The 19,550-nt window shown below is 62.8% G+C and overlaps 1 protein-coding gene across 8 annotated transcripts in view; it reads left to right on the top strand.

The window, feature by feature from the left end:
- GRK6 (G protein-coupled receptor kinase 6) overlaps positions 1 to 19,550 on the top strand; it is a 38,129-nt gene that overhangs the window by 1,204 nt on the left and 17,375 nt on the right. For 6 of the 8 annotated variants that reach the window (XM_075916005.1, XM_075916009.1, XM_075916004.1 and 3 more), the window contains exons 2-8: positions 10,159 to 10,254; positions 14,018 to 14,130; positions 14,346 to 14,423; positions 14,691 to 14,791; positions 16,034 to 16,126; positions 16,337 to 16,400; positions 18,157 to 18,297. In XM_075916005.1, the coding sequence (XP_075772120.1) occupies positions 10,159 to 10,254; positions 14,018 to 14,130; positions 14,346 to 14,423; positions 14,691 to 14,791; positions 16,034 to 16,126; positions 16,337 to 16,400; positions 18,157 to 18,297 (686 nt within the window). Of the gene's footprint in view, positions 1 to 10,158; positions 10,255 to 11,233; positions 11,400 to 14,017; positions 14,131 to 14,345; positions 14,424 to 14,690; positions 14,792 to 16,033; positions 16,127 to 16,336; positions 16,401 to 18,156; positions 18,298 to 19,550 lie in introns of those variants that run through there. The other 2 variants (XM_075916003.1, XM_075916008.1) reach the window with 2 other exon arrangements.

Genomic DNA, 19,550 nt, shown 5'->3' with positions numbered 1-19,550 from the left:
GGCCTGCAGCCTTGAGTCAGGGGTTTTCTCTGAGTTCCGCATTTCTCCTTTGAAATGTACAAGAGCCGTAGCAGGGGCTCTTGTACATTTCAAAGGAGGAATGCGGAAGTGCCTGTCCACTAGTTGATGGAAATTCCATTGACTAGTCAAACTGCATTTTAATATCCTTAGGGTGCACGCAGCATTTCAAAGCGGCAGCGCTGTGTGGAGCCCAGGATCAGCTAGTAAGACCCCACCTGGTCCGGGGCTGCAGGCAGGCTTTCACCTTTGAAGTGTAGCAACAGCTTTAGGGCTGTTGCTACTCTTTAAAGGCAGAATTGCCCTATCGACTATTGGAATAGTAGATGCAAAATGCATCAACTATTCGATTAATCAATTAGTTGATACTTAACATCTTTACTAAGGCTACTGTGAGGTCAAGGGAGTGCCTTGAATGAAACATCTTTGCTAGTAAGAAGAGGATGATTGTGCTGGGGAAATCTGAGTCCTGTACCAAAAAGCCAGTCAGAGCTGGTGAGAGGGTGGTGCTCAGCACTGGGACATGGGGTGAATAGTGGCACATACTGAGAGCTGGAGAAGGCTCCGAAGGCCAAGGAGTTGTTAGTGGACACAGAGTAGGAAGAGCCAGTTGTGTTTCCATGACAGGAGAGGGAAGGGAGACATGAATGGATTCTGTTGGGAGTCACTGAGCATGTGCAATAGGTAGGCATGTATCTGAATAGGCTGGGTGAGAGTTACGGAGACATTTGTGCGAAGGCCCCAGATGTCGGTGTCAGTCAGTCAGCCTGGCACTTGCTATCTGGGTTCACAGCCTGGCAGATCCTTCACTGCCGCTGCATGGCCAGGTGCCAGTCGAGAGAACCTTTCCTCCCTTTTACCTGGAGTCTAGGTAAGGGACTTAGCAGGAGGTAGCAAGATTTGTCACCTCAGAGTTGGGTCACTGCGATGAGCTGTACATGGGCTACATTATCAAAGGAGCCTCTTTTGTGTTCAACCCAAACAAGTCTGAGACAAGTGGATATGTTTCACATCCGACCTTGAGAGAGCGAGCCCAGTCCCCTGCTCTCGCCAATCACGGTCAGATCATCCCTGACAGGTGTCTGTCTGTCCTGCTCTTCAATGTCTCCAGGGATGGACATTCCACAACCTCCTTGGGCAACGTATTCCAGTGTTTAACCCCCCTGACAGGCAGGAAGTTTTTCCTAATGCCCAATCTAAACCTCCCTTGTTGCAGTTTAAGCCAATTGCTCCTTGTCCTGTCCTCAGAGGCCAAGGAGAACAATTTTTCTCCTTCCTCCTTGTGACACCCTTTTAGATACTTGAAAACCGCTATCACGTCCCCTCCCAGTCTTCTCCTTTCCAAACTAAACAAACCAAATTCCTTCAGCCTTGCCTCCTAGCTCATATTTTCTAAGCAGTTAGTCATTTTTGTAGCTCTTCTCTAGATCTTCTCCAAATCTTTCTTGAAAGGGAATGCCCAGAACTGGACACAGTACTCCAGCTGAGACCTGACCAGTGCAGAGTAGAGCGGCAGAATGGCTTCTCGTGTCCAATGGAACACATTGCTTTTAAACACAAACGCTTCTCCGGCAGCATCTCACGCTGGTGTTCTGTGGCCTGCGAGGCCAGCAGCGCATTTCCATGGGACATTTATAGTGCTGGCTTTGACCTTAAGCCTGGATTGTTTGGGCTGTTCCTCCTTTAGCGACTGCCTTTCCCCCTGTGTGTTTCCACAGCAGCTGTGCTCTCCTGGGCTACGTCTAGACTGGCATGATTTTCCGCAAATGCTTTTAATGGAAAAGTTTTCCGTTAAAAGCATTTGCGGAAAAGAGCGTCCAGATTGGCACGGACGCTTTAACACAAAAGCACTTTTTGCAGAAAAGTGTCCGTGCCAATCTAGACACGGTTTTCTGCAAGAAAGCCTGATCGCCATTTTCGCCATCGGGGCTTTTTTGCGCAAAACAATACCGCGTTGTCTACACTGGCCCTCTTGCACAAAAGCATTTGCACACGAGGGCTTTTGCCTGAACGGGAGCAGCACAGCATTTCCGCAAGAAGCACTGATTTCAGACAGTAGGAAGTCAGTGTTCTTGTGGAAATTCAAGCGGCCAGTGTAGACAGCTGGCAAGTTTTTCCGCCAAAGCAGCTGCTTTGGCAGAAAAACTTGCCAGTCTAGATGCAGCCCTGGAGTGTACAGGCCCATGGCTTAAGCCAGAGAAGCCTAGGGTAGGGACTTCTGCTGCTAAGTCCTTGACTCCTGACTTCCAGCCTGCTCTGCCAAGTCCTGGACTAGATAGCTTGTCTATTCCCAGGGTCATCATGGGGGGTTTTAGGTGGTGCTGCGCCTACTTTTCATGCTGTCTTCAGTGTTTGAGTGAGCCCTAGAACGTTCTAGCCACTGCGGTTTTGGTGACGGTACGCCCCAGGATGGCGTCCCAGCCCCTCTTTCCTTGGGGCGGCACTTTGGCCCCCATGTGGTGTTTGGTTTTTTGGGTTTTTTTCTCGACAACTCCCCCTCTTTCCCCCCCCCCCAGCTGTTTTTTTTTAAACTCAACAACTTTCCCCCTGGAGTACCGGCACCTTTTTTCTTACAAAACAAAGCTCGGGTTATATCTAAATGCCCCAAATGCCTGGGGTGGCTAAGGAGGGAACAGTGGAGGAAACCCCACCAGGAGTTAGGTGGAAGTCAGTGTTGGAGAAGGAAGGCAACTCCTTTTCTGGTCAGGTGACTGTAGAGAGGAGACTGAGGCGGACAAGCAGCAGGCATTGGCAGCGCTCTCCATAATGGTCTCTCTGCTCTGAGCTGGTAGTCCTACAAGCAGAGAGGCCTCTGTCCCTGGTAGCCCACGGGCAGCATGTGCCTTCTCAGTCAGCATTGCAAGCCACCTGTTCATTCTCCCTCACCAAGCTGAGGGCCAGGAGACCCCTTTCTAATCTTCTCCCCCCTCCCAGTAGGTTTTCTGCCCTGAGCTGCCAGGGCTGGGATGTCTGTCAGGTCAGTGCTTCCTGGCTCACAGTGCAGCTGTGGCCCAGCATGTGCACAGCTGCTAAGGAGCTGCAGCGGTGGCACAGGAGAAACCTGCACACAGTGCCCAGGATTGACTCTCGCCCTTCCCACGGCTGCTCTTCACCACTTTGGCCTTGATGCTCAGAGCAGCTTCAGCCACATTCTCGTGCTGGGCAGTCCCCTCCCCTTGTTTACAATGGCTCCACCTCTCCATCTGCATCCTGTGGCAACTGCCCGGACTCTCCGCCTGCTGGCTGTGCAGCGGGGCGCTGGAGAGGCCGGGGCAGGTATTCTCCTCTGGAGCCCAGCTGGCTTTAGTTTCTTCACTTCCGTCTGAATCTCTTACGCTGTGGATTGCTGCCGGGAGCGCCCTGGGGTGCTTGCTGAAGGAGAGGAGCATTCCAGCTACTGGTGCTGAGGAAAGCCTCCTTGGCAAGAGCCGGGTATGGCTGGCAAGAGGAGGTAGCATAACAACAGCTGATGCACGCAGAGTTGGGAAGAGAAAAACCCGTTGAGGGATACAGCTGTTAGGGACTAGGATGGGAGGTAGTTTACTTCACATCTGCTACTGCTGGGTTTCTTGCAGTTTCCCTCAGGCATCAAGTGTTGGCCTGTCAGAGGCAGGGATGTTAAATATCGGTTAATTGAGTAGTCGAGTAACCTCATGAGATTTTACCGGTTAGTCGACTAGTCTATAGTCCCCGGGGGCGGGGCTGGCAGCTAGTGTACCAGAGGCAGCAGTGTGGGGTGCCAGGAGAGAGTTGGTCCACAAGGGGAGCCAGTTTAAAAACCAGCTCCCCTCATGGACCAGCTGCTTGTCGCCCTGTGCTGCTACCTCTGATAAAGAGGCAACAGCGCGGGGCAGCAGCAGCAAGTCTGGGGGGTTCTGAGCTCCCAGACCAAGCATGAGCCAGAAGTGAGCCGGGCTGCCTCCCCACCCAGCTCCTAAGACACTTGAAATGCAGAGCTGCAGCGGGGGTAGGTCCCGGACCCGGCGGGAGCCAGGCTGCCTCCCCACCCAGCTCCTAAGACACTTGAAATGCAGAGCTGCAGCGGGGGTAGGTCCCGGACCCGGCGGGAGCCAGGCTGCCTGCCCACCCAGCTCCTAAGACACTTGAAATGCAGAGCTGCAGCGGGGGTAGGTCCCGGACCCGGCGGGAGCCAGGCTGCCTCCCCACCCAGCTCCTAAGACACTTGAAATGCAGAGCTGCAGCGGGGGTAGGTCCCGGACCCGGCGGGAGCCAGGCTGCCTGCCCACCCAGCTCCTAAGACACTTGAAATGCAGAGCTGCAGTGGGGGTAGGTCCCGGACCCGGCGGGAGCCAGGCTGCCTCCCCACCCAGCTCCTAAGACACTTGAAATGCAGAGCTGCAGCGGGGGTAGGTCCTGGACCCGGCGGGAGCCAGGCTGCCTCCCCACCCAGCTCCTAAGACACTTGAAATGCAGAGCTGCAGCGGGGGTAGGTCCCGGACCCGGCGGGAGCCAGGCTGCCTCCCCACCCAGCTCCTAAGACACTTGAAATGCAGAGCTGCAGCGGGGGTAGGTCCCGGACCCGGCGGGAGCCAGGCTGCCTGCCCACCCAGCTCCTAAGACACTTGAAATGCAGAGCTGCAGCGGGGGTAGGTCCCGGACCCGGCGGGAGCCAGGCTGCCTCCCCACCCAGCTCCTAAGACACTTGAAATGCAGAGCTGCAGCGGGGGTAGGTCCCGGACCCGGCGGGAGCCAGGCTGCCTCCCCACCCAGCTCCTAAGACACTTGAAATGCAGAGCTGCAGCGGGGGTAGGTCCCGGACCCGGCGGGAGCCAGGCTGCCTCCCCACCCAGCTCCTAAGACACTTGAAATGCAGAGCTGCAGCGGGGGTAGGTCCCGGACCCGGCGGGAGCCAGGCTGCCTCCCCACCCAGCTCCTAAGACACTTGAAATGCAGAGCTGCAGCGGGGGTAGGTCCCGGACCCGGCGGGAGCCAGGCTGCCTGCCCACCCAGCTCCTAAGACACTTGAAATGCAGAGCTGCAGCGGGGGTAGGTCCCGGACCCGGCGGGAGCCAGGCTGCCTCCCCACCCAGCTCCTAAGACACTTGAAATGCAGAGCTGCAGCGGGGGTAGGTCCCGGACCCGGCGGGAGCCAGGCTGCCTGCCCACCCAGCTCCTAAGACACTTGAAATGCAGAGCTGCAGCGGGGGTAGGTCCCGGACCCGGCGGGAGCCAGGCTGCCTCCCCACCCAGCTCCTAAGACACTTGAAATGCAGAGCTGCAGCGGGGGTAGGTCCCGGACCCGGCGGGAGCCAGGCTGCCTCCCCACCCAGCTCCTAAGACACTTGAAATGCAGAGCTGCAGCGGGGGTAGGTCCCGGACCCGGCGGGAGCCAGGCTGCCTCCCCACCCAGCTCCTAAGACACTTGAAATGCAGAGCTGCAGCGGGGGTAGGTCCCGGACCCGGCGGGAGCCAGGCTGCCTCCCCACCCAGCTCCTAAGACACTTGAAATGCAGAGCTGCAGCGGGGGTAGGTCCTGGACCCGGCGGGAGCCAGGCTGCCTCCCCACCCAGCTCCTAAGACACTTGAAATGCAGAGCTGCAGCGGGGGTAGGTCCCGGACCCGGCGGGAGCCAGGCTGCCTCCCCACCCAGCTCCTAAGACACTTGAAATGCAGAGCTGCAGCGGGGGTAGGTCCCGGACCCGGCGGGAGCCAGGCTGCCTCCCCACCCAGCTCCTAAGACACTTGAAATGCAGAGCTGCAGCGGGGGTAGGTCCCGGACCCGGCGGGAGCCAGGCTGCCTCCCCACCCAGCTCCTAAGACACTTGAAATGCAGAGCTGCAGCGGGGGTAGGTCCCGGACCCGGCGGGAGCCAGGCTGCCTCCCCACCCAGCTCCTAAGACACTTGAAATGCAGAGCTGCAGCGGGGGTAGGTCCCGGACCCGGCGGGAGCCAGGCTGCCTCCCCACCCAGCTCCTAAGACACTTGAAATGCAGAGCTGCAGCGGGGGTAGGTCCCGGACCCGGCGGGAGCCAGGCTGCCTCCCCACCCAGCTCCTAAGACACTTGAAATGCAGAGCTGCAGCGGGGGTAGGTCCCGGACCCGGCGGGAGCCAGGCTGCCTGCCCACCCAGCTCCTAAGACACTTGAAATGCAGAGCTGCAGCGGGGGTAGGTCCCGGACCCGGCGGGAGCCAGGCTGCCTGCCCACCCAGCTCCTAAGACACTTGAAATGCAGAGCTGCAGCGGGGGTAGGTCCCGGACCCGGCGGGAGCCAGGCTGCCTCCCCACCCAGCTCCTAAGACACTTGAAATGCAGAGCTGCAGCGGGGGTAGGTCCCGGACCCGGCGGGAGCCAGGCTGCCTGCCCACCCAGCTCCTAAGACACTTGAAATGCAGAGCTGCAGCGGGGGTAGGTCCCGGACCCGGCGGGAGCCAGGCTGCCTGCCCACCCAGCTCCTAAGACACTTGAAATGCAGAGCTGCAGCGGGGGTAGGTCCCGGACCCGGCGGGAGCCAGGCTGCCTCCCCACCCAGCTCCTAAGACACTTGAAATGCAGAGCTGCAGCGGGGGTAGGTCCTGGACCCGGCGGGAGCCAGGCTGCCTCCCCACCCAGCTCCTAAGACACTTGAAATGCAGAGCTGCAGCGGGGGTAGGTCCCAGACCCGGCGGGAGCCAGGCTGCCTCCCCACCCAGCTCCTAAGACACTTGAAATGCAGAGCTGCAGCGGGGGTAGGTCCCGGACCCGGCGGGAGCCAGGCTGCCTCCCCACCCAGCTCCTAAGACACTTGAAATGCAGAGCTGCAGCGGGGGTAGGTCCCGGACCCGGCGGGAGCCAGGCTGCCTCCCCACCCAGCTCCTAAGACACTTGAAATGCAGAGCTGCAGCGGGGGTAGGTCCCGGACCCGGCGGGAGCCAGGCTGCCTGCCCACCCAGCTCCTAAGACACTTGAAATGCAGAGCTGCAGCGGGGGTAGGTCCCGGACCCGGCGGGAGCCAGGCTGCCTGCCCACCCAGCTCCTAAGACACTTGAAATGCAGAGCTGCAGCGGGGGTAGGTCCCGGACCCGGCGGGAGCCAGGCTGCCTCCCCACCCAGCTCCTAAGACACTTGAAATGCAGAGCTGCAGCGGGGGTAGGTCCCGGACCCGGCGGGAGCCAGGCTGCCTCCCCACCCAGCTCCTAAGACACTTGAAATGCAGAGCTGCAGCGGGGGTAGGTCCCGGACCCGGCGGGAGCCAGGCTGCCTGCCCACCCAGCTCCTAAGACACTTGAAATGCAGAGCTGCAGCGGGGGTAGGTCCCGGACCCGGCGGGAGCCAGGCTGCCTCCCCACCCAGCTCCTAAGACACTTGAAATGCAGAGCTGCAGCGGGGGTAGGTCCCGGACCCGGCGGGAGCCAGGCTGCCTCCCCACCCAGCTCCTAAGACACTTGAAATGCAGAGCTGCAGCGGGGGTAGGTCCCGGACTGAGCCAGGCTGTTGGCCAGTCTGCTAAGAATGTTACTGGCAGGGACGGGGCATGCGTGTAGTGCGTAGCATTACCCGGTGAGCTCTTACTTATCGGTTAGTCCGCCCCACTAGTATTAGAGGTGGCTACTGGACTAGTTGAACTGCAGGTGCCATCTGGCCTGATGCTAAAGAACAGCCGGGACCCTGGGGGAGCACAAGCTGAATAGGGACCTGGACCTGCAGAGAAGCTCCACAAGGTGCTTGACAGGTCAGGCTTGGGGCAGAGCCCAGGCCAGGCGAAGGCTCCCGGTCCGCCATGCTGGCGAGGTCCGAAGCGGCAAGCCAAGCGGCCTGGGTCTTGGCTCCGGTGTTTGAAGGGAGATGCTGGCAGCCTTCAGAGGGAAGGCAGTTCTCCAGTGCGCCCAAAGAGGCTCTGCCCCACGCTGACCAGCTTCAGTGGCTGGAGCCTCTTCCTCGCACGTGAGGGAATGGAGCCGCTGCACCAGTGTTGGGCAGCTGTCCGGCAAGGAGCTCAGCCGGTGGCTGCTCTTGGGGGTCCCTGTGATGCCGCTAAGCATGGCCACGGGGTTTATGTGCTGGATCTGGGGGAGGCACCCCTCCCGGGTTGGCAAGAGCTGTGCTTTGAGAATGGACGGTGCTGGCCTGGGTGCTTGGGTGGGCCCGAGCAATAGGCAGCTTTGCCACCTTTCTGCATCCCCCTCTTCTGGGGCCAAATAGCAGAGCTCTGTGGGGGGGAGAGCAGCCTGCCGCCCAGCCCAGCCTGGACCGACACCGTGCCCAGTGCTGCGGGCGGCTGCAGGGACTCCTCAACCAGGAGACAGGAGGGGCGCAGCTGTGGCCCCCAGGCTGCGAAGCTCTCCCCAAGGAACTCCTCACTCTTGCTCCAGAGGCATGGCCTGCTGCTCCCCCTGGAGACTGGGCAGCCCTGGCTCCTTCCTCTGAAGGCAGGGGCTGTTGGCTGAAGTGCCTCCGTGGTTGGCTCGCCACCAGGCTGCCACGTGCTTGCTGCCACTGAGGGCAGGCTACAGGGAGCCAGCGCCCTGCTGCTGCAGTTCCTCCTCTCGAGCAGCCAGGTGGAAGAGTTCTGCAGCTCTCCTCCCCCCAACGCCCGTGTCTGCCCTTCCTGCTCTGGGCCCACCCCCATCGCTGATTGTCCTTGGTCTACCACTGCAGGCTGGAGCTGAGAACAAGGTGCTTCTGGCTGCTTCTGGCTCCTTCCCATCGCTGTTTGCCCTGGGCCTTGAGTCATTTCCTTCCTGGGTTTGTTCGGTTGCACAGCAAAGCTGCAGCTATTGGGCAGGCGCGGTGCTCAGCAAACTCGCATGGGCCCCGGGGCTCCGGCCTGCATGTGTTGGGCGGCTAGACGAGGTGCTCCGGGCTGGGATTCGGCTTTATCCAGGGCTGGCGGGCATGGCCTAGGGCAGGGGTTGCAATGTCTCCTCCGGATGGCTGCCCCCAGCTTTGAGTGTTGGGGAGGGGTGAAGGGAGCCGTAGCTCTCTGCCCCAAAGGAGCAAGCTGAGTCAACAGCCCTTGTGGAGAGCAGCAGTGCCAAGGGCTGGCCAGAGCTGGAGTGCTTGGTCCTGCTCTGAGCCTGGGGATTTTCCATTGGGTACAGTGTCCCCCGTGCCCCCTCCCGCCCCGGGCTCCTGTCCCTTGGCCCCGTCCAGAGGGGTCCTATGGGCTCCCTACTGGCAGGGCAAGGATGTGAATGTTTAATGGGTGAGGCTTACTGGCCACGGTTAACCAGTGGGGCCCCGTGGGGGGGGGTGCTGCTCCCAGCCCAGCTGGAGCAGGCCCAGTCTGTGGCTGGTGGGAAGGTTGGGCACTCCAGCCCAGGAGCAGAGGGCAGGGGACTATTCCAGCCAGGCAGGAGCATGCCCATGGGTAACCCTTGCTGTGCCTGAGTCGGTGGGAGGAGCTGTGCCAGCTGGGTGGGAGGAGAGACGGCTGTGCCGGGGGGTGTCCCACCCTGCAGCTCTTGGACACTTGCTGGGTGCACAGTGCTGGAGTGCTCTCCCTTGGGCTCTTACCAGGGCTGAGGCTGGAAGGGCGCCTGGCACCAGGACCTGCTTTCCAGACACTGACCTACCCTGCTCCCTGCCTGGGCGTGGGTCCCGGTCTGCAGGAGTGCAGGCTGGAGCACCTTGCCCAAGGCTCCCCGGTGAGTCGGCCGCAGAGCTGGGATTAGAGCAGGAACTCTCGTGTCTCCGTCCCAGGCCCTGCCCTTTCGTCCCTGGAGGGGAAGCCTGGGCTCTAGGTAGCCTCACGCCTCGTGTGCTAGGCAGGAAACGTCACAGTGCCAGGGAAACGTTACCCCGCGGCCGGGGATCCGTTCCGAGATGGCGTCGGCGCTCGGCCTGGGAGCTAGAACTCGGCTGACACACACTGGGCGGCCTTAGGTGCTCTTAGGCCTTTCCCAGGCCTGGCTGAGATTCCCCTTCAGTAAATGCAGATAGCGCCTTGGGAATGCTTAGCCAGAGGAGCTCGTGACTTCCTGCTCCTCTCTGGGGGGCCGGAGTAATTTCTCTTTCCCTTAGCAGGAGGTGGGGTCTGTCATGCAGGCTGCCAGCTGCAGCCGGGACTCCGAACCCCAAGGTGCCTTGCCTTGTGACTGTCCCAGTGTGTCTGGGCAGTGGGGTGTGTCTGCTGCCGCGTCTGACGCTGGCTGGGCCTGCTCCTGACTGCCTCGGTGCCATGTCTGTTCTGTCTTCTGCAGGCGGCGGCGGGAACAGGAAGGGCAAGAGTAAGAAATGGCGCCAGATGCTGCAGTTCCCACACATCAGCCTGTGTGAAGATCTCCGGCAGATGCTCGGTGAGGTGGCTGTTTGCCGGGTGCTGAGTGCTGGCCTCTCCCCTCTCGCACGTGGGGTGGGTGGAGACTTGGGGTGCTTATTGGTTACCCGGCTGGCAGTTCATCCATGCTGCTGCTAGCTCTGTCTGATGCATTTGTGAGTCATGTGTCATGGGGTACACTGGGCGCGCTGCTCTGTGGTGGGCCATAGGTCTGCCAGATGTGTGCCGAGCAAGGGGGAGTGTGCAAAGGATGCTTCCTCTGAGCCCCTTGGACACATCCCGCAAGGTCCTTCAGGGCCCCCAACCTCTCCAGGAGGCTGGTGTACCTGGGGGTTCGCCAGACACATCTCACTTGCTTCCGAAGTCTGATAGAAAACCGAGCGCACTCGCACGGGGAAAGGCTGGCTTCCCTTGGCCATGGAGTGCAGTAGCTCTCTTGGTGCAGACGTATCGTCTGTCCGTTCCAGATGCATCGCACCCAGAGCCGTATAAACGAGTCATGGCAGGGAATTGTAGCTGGGACTGACTCCACTAGGGTTTTTATGCAGCCTGTGATAAAATGAGGCAAATCTCTCGCCGAGCTGCTTTAGCCCCCGGAAGGTCTCAGCATCCCGTAGGGGTACGTACCCCTGATGGAGAACCATTGCCCCACTGTGGGAATCCAGACCTCCCTGCCCCTTGGCTCTCTGCTCCAGGATCATCCGTGGCCGTTGCTGGGCCATGGAGTTACGCTTTAGGGAGGTACAACCTCTACTCCCTTTTGTTTTAAACCTGCTGCTTCTTTCTTTAATTTGGTGACCCTAGTGCTGGTGTAGTGGGAAGGAGTAAACAGCACTTCCTTACCTGCTTTCTCCACCCCGCCGTGATTGGCTAGACCTCGGTCATATTCCCCCGGAGTCTCTTTGCCAAGCTGCAGAGTCCCAGTCTGATTCGTTGCTCCTCATGCGACCGGTTCTTTGCATTCCCCTTTTCTGATTCCATTCTCTGTTGAGATGCAGTGACCCCATGTGCTCAGGGTGGGCATGTCGTCCGCTGTGTGTCTGGCTGCTCAGGAACTGGCCCACCCCCTTCCGACAGTGCTTCCTCTGATCACTTCAAAGCAACAGGAGGGTTGGCTGGACCAGGGCAGTCAAGTCATCGAACCAAACAAAAGAGACTTGCCAGGCAGGTGAAAGGGGCTGGCTGGGGGTGTTTTCCTGCAGCCCCGAGCCTCCCACTCCCCCAGGGGCCCTTTTGGAAAGTCTCGCCCCCGCCCCCGATTCACTCGGGCTCAATGCAGGCCTTTCCCCTTTGCCAGGAGCCAGGGGAGAGGGCCCAGTCTGCTGCCTTCCTGGCTCTGGCAAGCAAAAATACCCTGGACAGAATTAACATTTAAAAAATGTTGTTCAAAACAATGTGAACAGCCCTTTAAGAAATCCAAGATAACAAGGAACTTCGTGAACAGCCCTGTGTTAGAAAATCGCTCATTTAAACCAAAGCCGCTCATGAGTTAGGGGCCCGAGCAGCGCTGGGTTCGCAGGCTAGTGCATTTAGAGGCCATAGGAGATCGTCTTATTCTCTCCCTTCTGTAACGGTGCCCAACGTTCTGTTTGATTTTTCGCCGCGGGCTGTTTTCAGAGGGTCTCTCGAGCGGTAATAGCTAGTTCAGCCCCATCATGTGGGGATTCTGGGGTCCCATGTGGACCGGGACGGTGGCACGGGGAGTGGGTGGAGCTTCCTTATCGCAGTGTGAAGTGAGCCACAGTGGCCTACTCCAGCTTGTAAGCTGCTGGCTCAGCCCCCCATGCCCTGCCCAGCCCAGCCTGCTCTCGCTGGGCAGGGAGGGTGCAGCTGCGATTCTGGGGCAGGCAGGGCGTGTGGCTCTGAGGATGGCGGCCGAGCCGGCTCCATGGCCATGCCTGTCCTTCAGCTGGCCTCCGGGTGCTCAGCCCTCTGGCCAGTGGGCTCGGAGAGCAGTGCATTCCATCTGCTGCCGCACTGCCTGTCGACAGGGAACTGTCCCATCCGCTCCCCCGGGCCCCGCCACTGCCTTGCTGGGCTCCATTTTCCGTTCAAGGGCAGCTCCGCATCCTGGCTTCCCACAGGGCTTTCCCCTCTGGCTACAGTGCCAGGTGTAGGCATTCTGATTCCCCACCCCCCGCCCCAGGGGGGTGCTGGCCCCTCGGCATCACTCAGCTCAAACCCCCACGGCACAAGTCGGGCTCTCAGCAGGCCTGCACCGCGCTGGGGCCGTGGGGGCAGCAGGGGTCTGACCTTACCAGTGGTGAACCCTTCACCTTCCCCCTGGCGGAGGAAATGGCGTTGCTAGCGAGGCAGTGGTGGGGCCCCCTCAGCTGGAGCTGCTCTCTGAGCTCTGCACCGCTCCGGAAGCCACAGCTTCCTCAGAAGCAACTGCTGCTTGGGGGTGAACGCCCACAGTGTGTCGGGCGGGGCGGGGCTGCCAGCCCTGAGAGCCGTGTGGGGACCCCTGGCCTGAGGGGCAGTGGAGTGCCTCCTGGGCTCCCCACGCCCATAGTGGGGGAGCATGTCCCTTCCAAAGCCACCGGTGGTGTGAGCAGTGAGGGCCGGCTGCTCTGCCAGCGGGGGACGGAGCCCCTGCGGCTGGCGGGGCCAGGTGTCTGGTCCCTGATGTAGACTAAGGCCCCAAACCAGGGGTGGCCAAGCTAAACCGAGAAGGAGCCGGAATTTACCAGTTCTGTGTCCCCAGTCATGCTCATCTCCCCCTGGGATCAGCTCTCAATGGAGACACTGGAGGGGGAAGCAAGGGGGTGCCAGGCTCAGTGGAGAGGGTGGGAAGTGGCAGGATCCTAGGGGAAGGGCTCTAGGGCAGAGCTGGGGGTTGAGCAGTGAGCACCCTCTGGCCCAGTGGAACGTGGGCACCTGCAGCTCCAGCCCTGGATTTGGTACCAATGCGAGGAGCAGCATAGGCTGGCTGGCCACCCCTGCCCTAGACCAAAGCGAGTCATGGGAAGTGAGCAGCCTGTCAGATGGAGTGGGCAGGAATCTGTTCTCTGTGCACCCCGCCGAACGTTTACCACTGAGCTGAAACGGCCTTGGAGGCTGGAAAAGGAAGCACGCCCCTGCCTGGGGGGGCAGGGCACGGTTGCTGAGCGCTCTGGGAAGCGGAGCACGAGCACGTGGCAAATGCAAAATCCCACCTGTAGGAATGACCCGTCGGCCATGTCTCCCCGGGAGGCGGCTGAGCGCTCTCGCCACGCTTGCGCGTACAAGCGGACATAGTGAGGCGGCATTACCATCATGTCCCGCTCCGGAGCCCACCCGTTACGGAGCAGGCTGGAAAATCGGGAAGGCTGCAGAAGAGCTCCGAGAGCAGCGTGAGGGCAGGAGTTCAGTAGACACAAGCTAGCAAAGAGAAGGGGGGTGCCTGGGCCGTGGCCAGCCCATGTCTCCCTGGGGGATGGAAGACAGACGCCAGCCCCGCTGGGACGTCTGCATAGTGAGGCTACCCACATCAGGTTCCTGGAGGAAACTAGGCCCAACGTTCTAGCGGTGAAGAGAATGGCCCATGGGCCCATGGCAGGCGGGTCGAGCCGGGACTGGCGGTCCGGTCTATGGCCACGCTCTAGTTCCGGGCACCGCAGAGGGGAGATTCTTCGCCTGCATAACCAGCTCAGCCTAGGGAGTCCCAGTGCTCTCGGTTGGCCTGGTCCGTGGACTCGCTTTGCTGAGGAGCCTGAGGGGCGTGTCCTTCAGCAAATCATACAGTGGCGTGAGCTCTCGTGGGCGCGTCCCTACGCTCACTCCCCGCTTTGCGCCCACAGAGCGGGACTATCGCAGCCTGTGTGAGAAGCAGCCTATCGGGCGCCTGCTCTTCCGGCAGTTCTGCGAGACGCGGCCCGAGCTGTCGCGCTGCGTCTCATTCCTGGACGCCGTGGTAAGTGCCAGCTGCCGGCACCGCGCTGCCCCGCTCCGGAGAACCCGGGGCCAGTTGGCCGAGAGCCCTCCCTGCCACCTGCTGTCCAAGGAAGAGCTCGGGAAAGCTTGGGGCTGCCCTGAGATCTGGACTCCCTGGGGGTCTTGTTGCTGGCAGGCAGCCCTGCCACCTCCCTGACCGAGGGGCGCACTGCCAGCCTCGCTCTCTTTGCACAGGCCGAGTACGAAGTGACTCCGGACGAGAAGAGGAGGGAGTGTGGGCAGCACCTGATGGACAGATTCCTGAACCCCCAGGTACAGCAGCGACCCGAGCAGGCTGCTCCCTGCCCGCTGAGCTTGAGGGAAGCAGGTGCCTGCATTAGTGCCTAGGAGAAGCACCCCTCCATAGGGGCGTGCCCGTGTAGCCAGGGCGGAGGGAGCAGAGCCCCTCCCCTGCCCCAGGTACAAATGTGCCTGACGTCACTGTGTCCTGGGAGCAGGCCGAGACCGCTGGTGGGCTCCTGCGGACTCCGTTCTCCGACTGGCGGGGCCCCCGTGTCTGACTCGCTCCTCCTCTCCCAGAGCGTGGCTCACGTGCCTGAAGTCTCCTTGCCGCTGGTGGGCGCCTGTTCTGAGAGGCTGGAGCAGGAGCCAAGCAAGGAGCTATTCAAGGAATCAACCAAGTGAGTTGGGGCAGCGGGGGCCTGGCTAGAGGTTACGCTGGGCAGTGCGTGCTCCCGGAATGGCCCCCGCGGGTGGGCTGGGCCAGTGGCCCTCGCAGGAGCGCTTTGGGTTGTGCCGGGGCTTTGAATCTCGCTGCAAGGGGCGGAACGTAGCCAGCCTGGAGGGGAGGGGGCGTGAGTGCAGCCTGGGGCTGCTCCCCTGCGTTTCAGGGGGCGCTGAAGGCCACATGGTGGATCAGGACTCTGTTCTCGTGTGGCGTACTCCCTGTGTGAGTCCCCGTTGGGCCGTACAGCCCTGCTCGAGGGCGCGCTCTGTCTCGGGGTTAAGCCTGCCTGTGTCTCGTGGGCCACTGCGGGGAGTCCCCTGCCTCTGGCTCCGAGGGAGCAGGCCCGGAGCGACTTCCAGCCGGACCCAACAGGAGGGGTTACTAAGCATCGTGGAGGTTAGGTCCGTAAAAGGCGATTAGCCGGGGGATAAAATGGTGTCCCTGGCCTGTTTGTCGGAGGCTGGAGAGGGATGGCAGGAGACAAATCGTCTTCGGTCCACCCCCTCCGGGGCACCTGGCGCTGGCCACTGTGGGCAGACAGGACACTGGGCTAGATGGACCTTTGGGCTGCCCCAGTCTGGCCGTTCTTATGAACCCAGTCCAGGAAACTCTCTGGGCGCTCAGGCCTGGCCTCCCAGAGCGCAGCACATCTAGGTCCTCCCTGCAACCAGGCGGGCTGTGCCTGCTCTCTGCCCCGTCCAGCAGCTTTCTCCTTCCAGGGGGGCGTCCTCTCGCTGGCCCAGGTGAACAGGTCACTGGGCCCGGGCCCTCCCCCTTGAATGGAACTGGCTGGCCAGGTCACCAGGGTCCCCTCTCCTCAGCCTTTGTCCTCCCACGGGCTGGAACAGGCTGCCTGCCGGTCCCTCGGCTCCTCCCTCCCAGCCATTGGCCTGGGTCCCAGCCGCCAGGCTAGGTCACCTCAGTCGCTCCCCCCGTGCTGGAGATGCAGCGCACCGGCCTCCCTGCCCTCACAGGCATGGTGCTAAGGGGCAGCTGGCACCACGGCCTGTGTGCAGCACCAGCCCACGGGCCAGGCCCTTCCCGGCCCTGCACGTCTGGAGCAAAGGGCCCTCGTGGAGGCAGGGGCACTGGAGCAAAGCCTGGCTGCCCTGGCAGGGCCTGCAGCGACTGGGCGGTGAGCCGCTCTCCTCCGGGAAGCATTTCCAGCAGCCTCCGGCCCACCCCTCTCTCCCAGGCTCATCCATGACTTCCTGAGTGTGGCCCCCTTCGCCGACTACCTCGACAGCATCTACTTCAACCGCTTCCTGCAGTGGAAATGGATGGAGAGGTAAGTCTGACTGCCCGGGGGCTGCCCGAAGGGGCCCTCCAGCCCTTCCTGGCCTTCTGGCTGAAGCCAGGCCGGCGGGAGCAGAGGTGCTGACCCCTCACTCAGCACGGCACCCCCGGAGCCCTGCAGGCCTAGCCCTCTGAGGTCAGGGCAGCCCGGGCCCTCCCCGCCCCCTCTCATCTCATGCCAGCCTCTTCTGCCTTTCCGCAGGCAGCCAGTCACCAAGAACACCTTCCGCCAGTATCGTGTCCTGGGAAAGGGAGGCTTCGGTGAGGTGAGTTGTCAGTGTCCTCACCTGCCTTGGAGTGTGTGGGAATTGGTGCCAAAGCCTCGTCCTGCCAAAGGGCCCTAGGATGGCCTGGCCTTTGCTTTCTGACCTAGCCCCCAGGAAGGACTCCCGTGGAAGATGCTCTCTGCTCTTGCTCCCCATTTCAAGCACATGCTGGACACTGGAGCTGTGCTTAATGGGGAGCAGGGGCTGGCGCGGTGTGCGCTGGGGACAGGCGGTGCTCGGTGGGGAGCGGGGGCTGGCGCGGTGTGCGCTGGGGACAGGCGGTGCTCGGTGGGGAGCGGGGGCTGGCGCGGTGTGCGCTGGGGACAGGCGGTGCTCGGTGGGGAGCGGGGGCTGGCGCGGTGTGCGCTGGGGACAGGCGGTGCTCGGTGGGGAGCGGGGGCTGGCGCGGTGTGCGCTGGGGACAGGCGGTGCTCGGTGGGGAGCGGGGGCTGGCGCGGTGTGCGCTGGGGACAGGCGGTGCTCGGTGGGGAGCGGGGGCTGGCGCGGTGTGCGCTGGGGACAGGCGGTGCTCGGTGGGGAGCGGGGGCTGGCGCGGTGTGCGCTGGGGACAGGCGGTGCTCGGTGGGGAGCGGGGGCTGGCGCGGTGTGCGCTGGGGACAGGCGGTGCTCGGTGGGGAGCGGGGGCTGGCGCGGTGTGCGCTGGGGACAGGCGGTGCTCGGTGGGGAGCGGGGGCTGGCGCGGTGTGCGCTGGGGACAGGCGGTGCTCGGTGGGGAGCGGGGGCTGGCGCGGTGTGCGCTGGGGACTGGCGGTGCTCGGTGGGGAGCGGGGGCTGGCGCGGTGTGCGCTGGGGACTGGCGGAGCTCGGTGGGGAGCGGGGGCTGGCGCGGTGTGCGCTGGGGACAGGCGGTGCTCGGTGGGGAGCGGGGGCTGGCGCGGTGTGCGCTGGGGACAGGCGGTGCTCGGTGGGGAGCGGGGGCTGGCGCGGTGTGCGCTGGGGACAGGCGGTGCTCGGTGGGGAGCGGGGGCTGGCGCGGTGTGCGCTGGGGACTGGCGGTGCTCGGTGGGGAGCGGGGGCTGGCGCGGTGTGCGCTGGGGACTGGCGGTGCTCGGTGGGGAGCGGGGGCTGGCGCGGTGTGCGCTGGGGACTGGCGGAGCTCGGTGGGGAGCGGGGGCTGGCGCGGTGTGCGCTGGGGACTGGCGGAGCTCGGTGGGGAGCGGGGGCTGGCGCGGTGTGCGCTGGGGACTGGCGGTGCTCGGTGGGGAGCGGGGGCTGGCGCGGTGTGCGCTGGGGACTGGCGGTGTGTGCTGGGGAGCGGGGGCTGGCGCGGTGTGCGCTGGGGACTGGCGGTGCTCGGTGGGGAGCGGGGGCTGGCGCGGTGTGCGCTGGGGACAGGCGGTGCTGGCAGATGGGGAATCAGGCGCACAGCTGGATTTTCCTGAGGCAGTGGCAGAGCCGGGTTTAGAACCCAGGTCTTCCAGACTCCCAGTCCCTAGCTTACGCCATTAGCATCCCTTCCTGGTGGTCCATGTGCCAGAGGCTTGTTGGGACCTGGTGACAGGTCTCCAGGAGTCACTGCCATGTGCTCGTTCAGCCGCAGGTAAGCAGACAAGTCAGGTGGGCAGGCCCCAGGGGGCAGCCGCAGGGGAAAGCCAGGGGCCCATCCCGGGAAAGGAGGGAACCTGGTGGCTTGCTGGACTGGCCCTGCACGGGAACAGTTTGCCTCGGGTTGGAGTCGAATCTCTGGGCCCGGGTGTAGGGCTTGGCTTGCCGGCTGACGGCCTGCGCCCTGCAGGTGTGTGCGTGCCAGGTGCGAGCCACTGGGAAGATGTACGCCTGCAAGAAGCTGGAGAAGAAGCGGATCAAGAAGCGGAAGGGGGAGGCCATGGCCCTGAACGAGAAGCAGATTCTGGAGAAAGTGAACAGTAGGTTTGTAGTAAGTACATAGGAGCCACTTTCCCTTTGCATCAGGGCAGAGTGGTGGGCTGGCCAGCCTGCAGCTCGGGCGCCGGCTGTGCTGGAAAGGTGCCCTCTCCCTGCCTGTGCACGAGCTGGCCTGGCAGCAGGCGGTGCCCAGCTGATCCTCGTCCCCTCTAGGCCAGGGCCAGGATCCAGCAGGACCCTGCACTGCGTGCGGGACAGGGCACCGGACTGGATGGTGTCACAGCAGCCGTCTGCCCGGTTTATGGCTTTCTTCCTGCCCCAGCTGGCTAGCATGCCTTTAGGAGAAGGGAGACGTGGCCTATGCAGCTGGCCTCGGACCTGCTGCAGCTTGGGGGCGTGTGGCAAAGAGCTGCTGGGCACTTGTGGTGCACATCCCTGTGCCAGAGGAAGCAGCAATGCACAGTGGGGAGGTGGCTCCTCCAGCTGCCTGGCGCTGAGCGATGCACCAGGTAGGACTGTGGGGTGACCCCAGGCCAGACTCCTCTCCTGCACCACAAGCCCCTTGCCCCAGGTCACAACCTCTCAGACCCCACACTCGCTCCTGCACGCCAGCCCCCTACCCTGCACCCCTCCATAGGAAAGCGCGGCCCTTGGCAACTTACCAAAATCTTGGAGTGCCCCCCCCACCAAAAATCCCCCCCCCCCACACCCGACCTAGCTGTTTGCTGTCCCGGTTTCTTGTGGGTAGCGGCTTTGTTCTGGTCTCTTCCTGGAGGCTTCCCAGCTCCTTGTGGAGACAAAGTAGCTCCAGGCTGCACCTCTGAAAACTGGCGCTCTGGTCTGGAGCACCCGTGGGCCGGCAGCCTGGCCAGGGACAGTGGAGCTGGACGAGCCCCACAGCAGTGCTGGGGCCAGCGACTGGAGAACCCGCGCGGCAGCCCAGAGCCGGGGGGCCGGGAAACCCCAGGTGCCCCCAGCAGCATGGGGCCAGGGGCCGGAGAACCCCCGCAGCCCGCGGCAGCCCAGAGCCGGGGGGCCGGGAAACCCCAGGTGCCCCCAGCAGCATGGGGCCAGGGGCCGGAGAACCCCCGCAGCCCGCGGCAGCCCAGAGCCGGGGGGCCGGGAAACCCCAGGTGCCCCCAGCAGCATGGGGCCAGGGGCCGGAGAACCCCGAGAGCCAGCAGCAGAGTGGAGCTGGGGGCCAGAGCGGGCTGGGACTGGCAGCAGCAGAGAGGGGGCCAGAGCAGGGGCACCTCCCCTGGTCTGGCAAATCCCAGCGAGGTCCTGACCGTGCTGGACCAGGGA

This window comes from Pelodiscus sinensis, unplaced genomic scaffold, assembly GCF_049634645.1.
Source record: "Pelodiscus sinensis isolate JC-2024 unplaced genomic scaffold, ASM4963464v1 ctg167, whole genome shotgun sequence".
In the NCBI taxonomy this organism is placed as follows: Eukaryota; Metazoa; Chordata; order Testudines; family Trionychidae; genus Pelodiscus; species Pelodiscus sinensis.
This window is presented reverse-complemented; position numbering and strand designations above follow the sequence as displayed.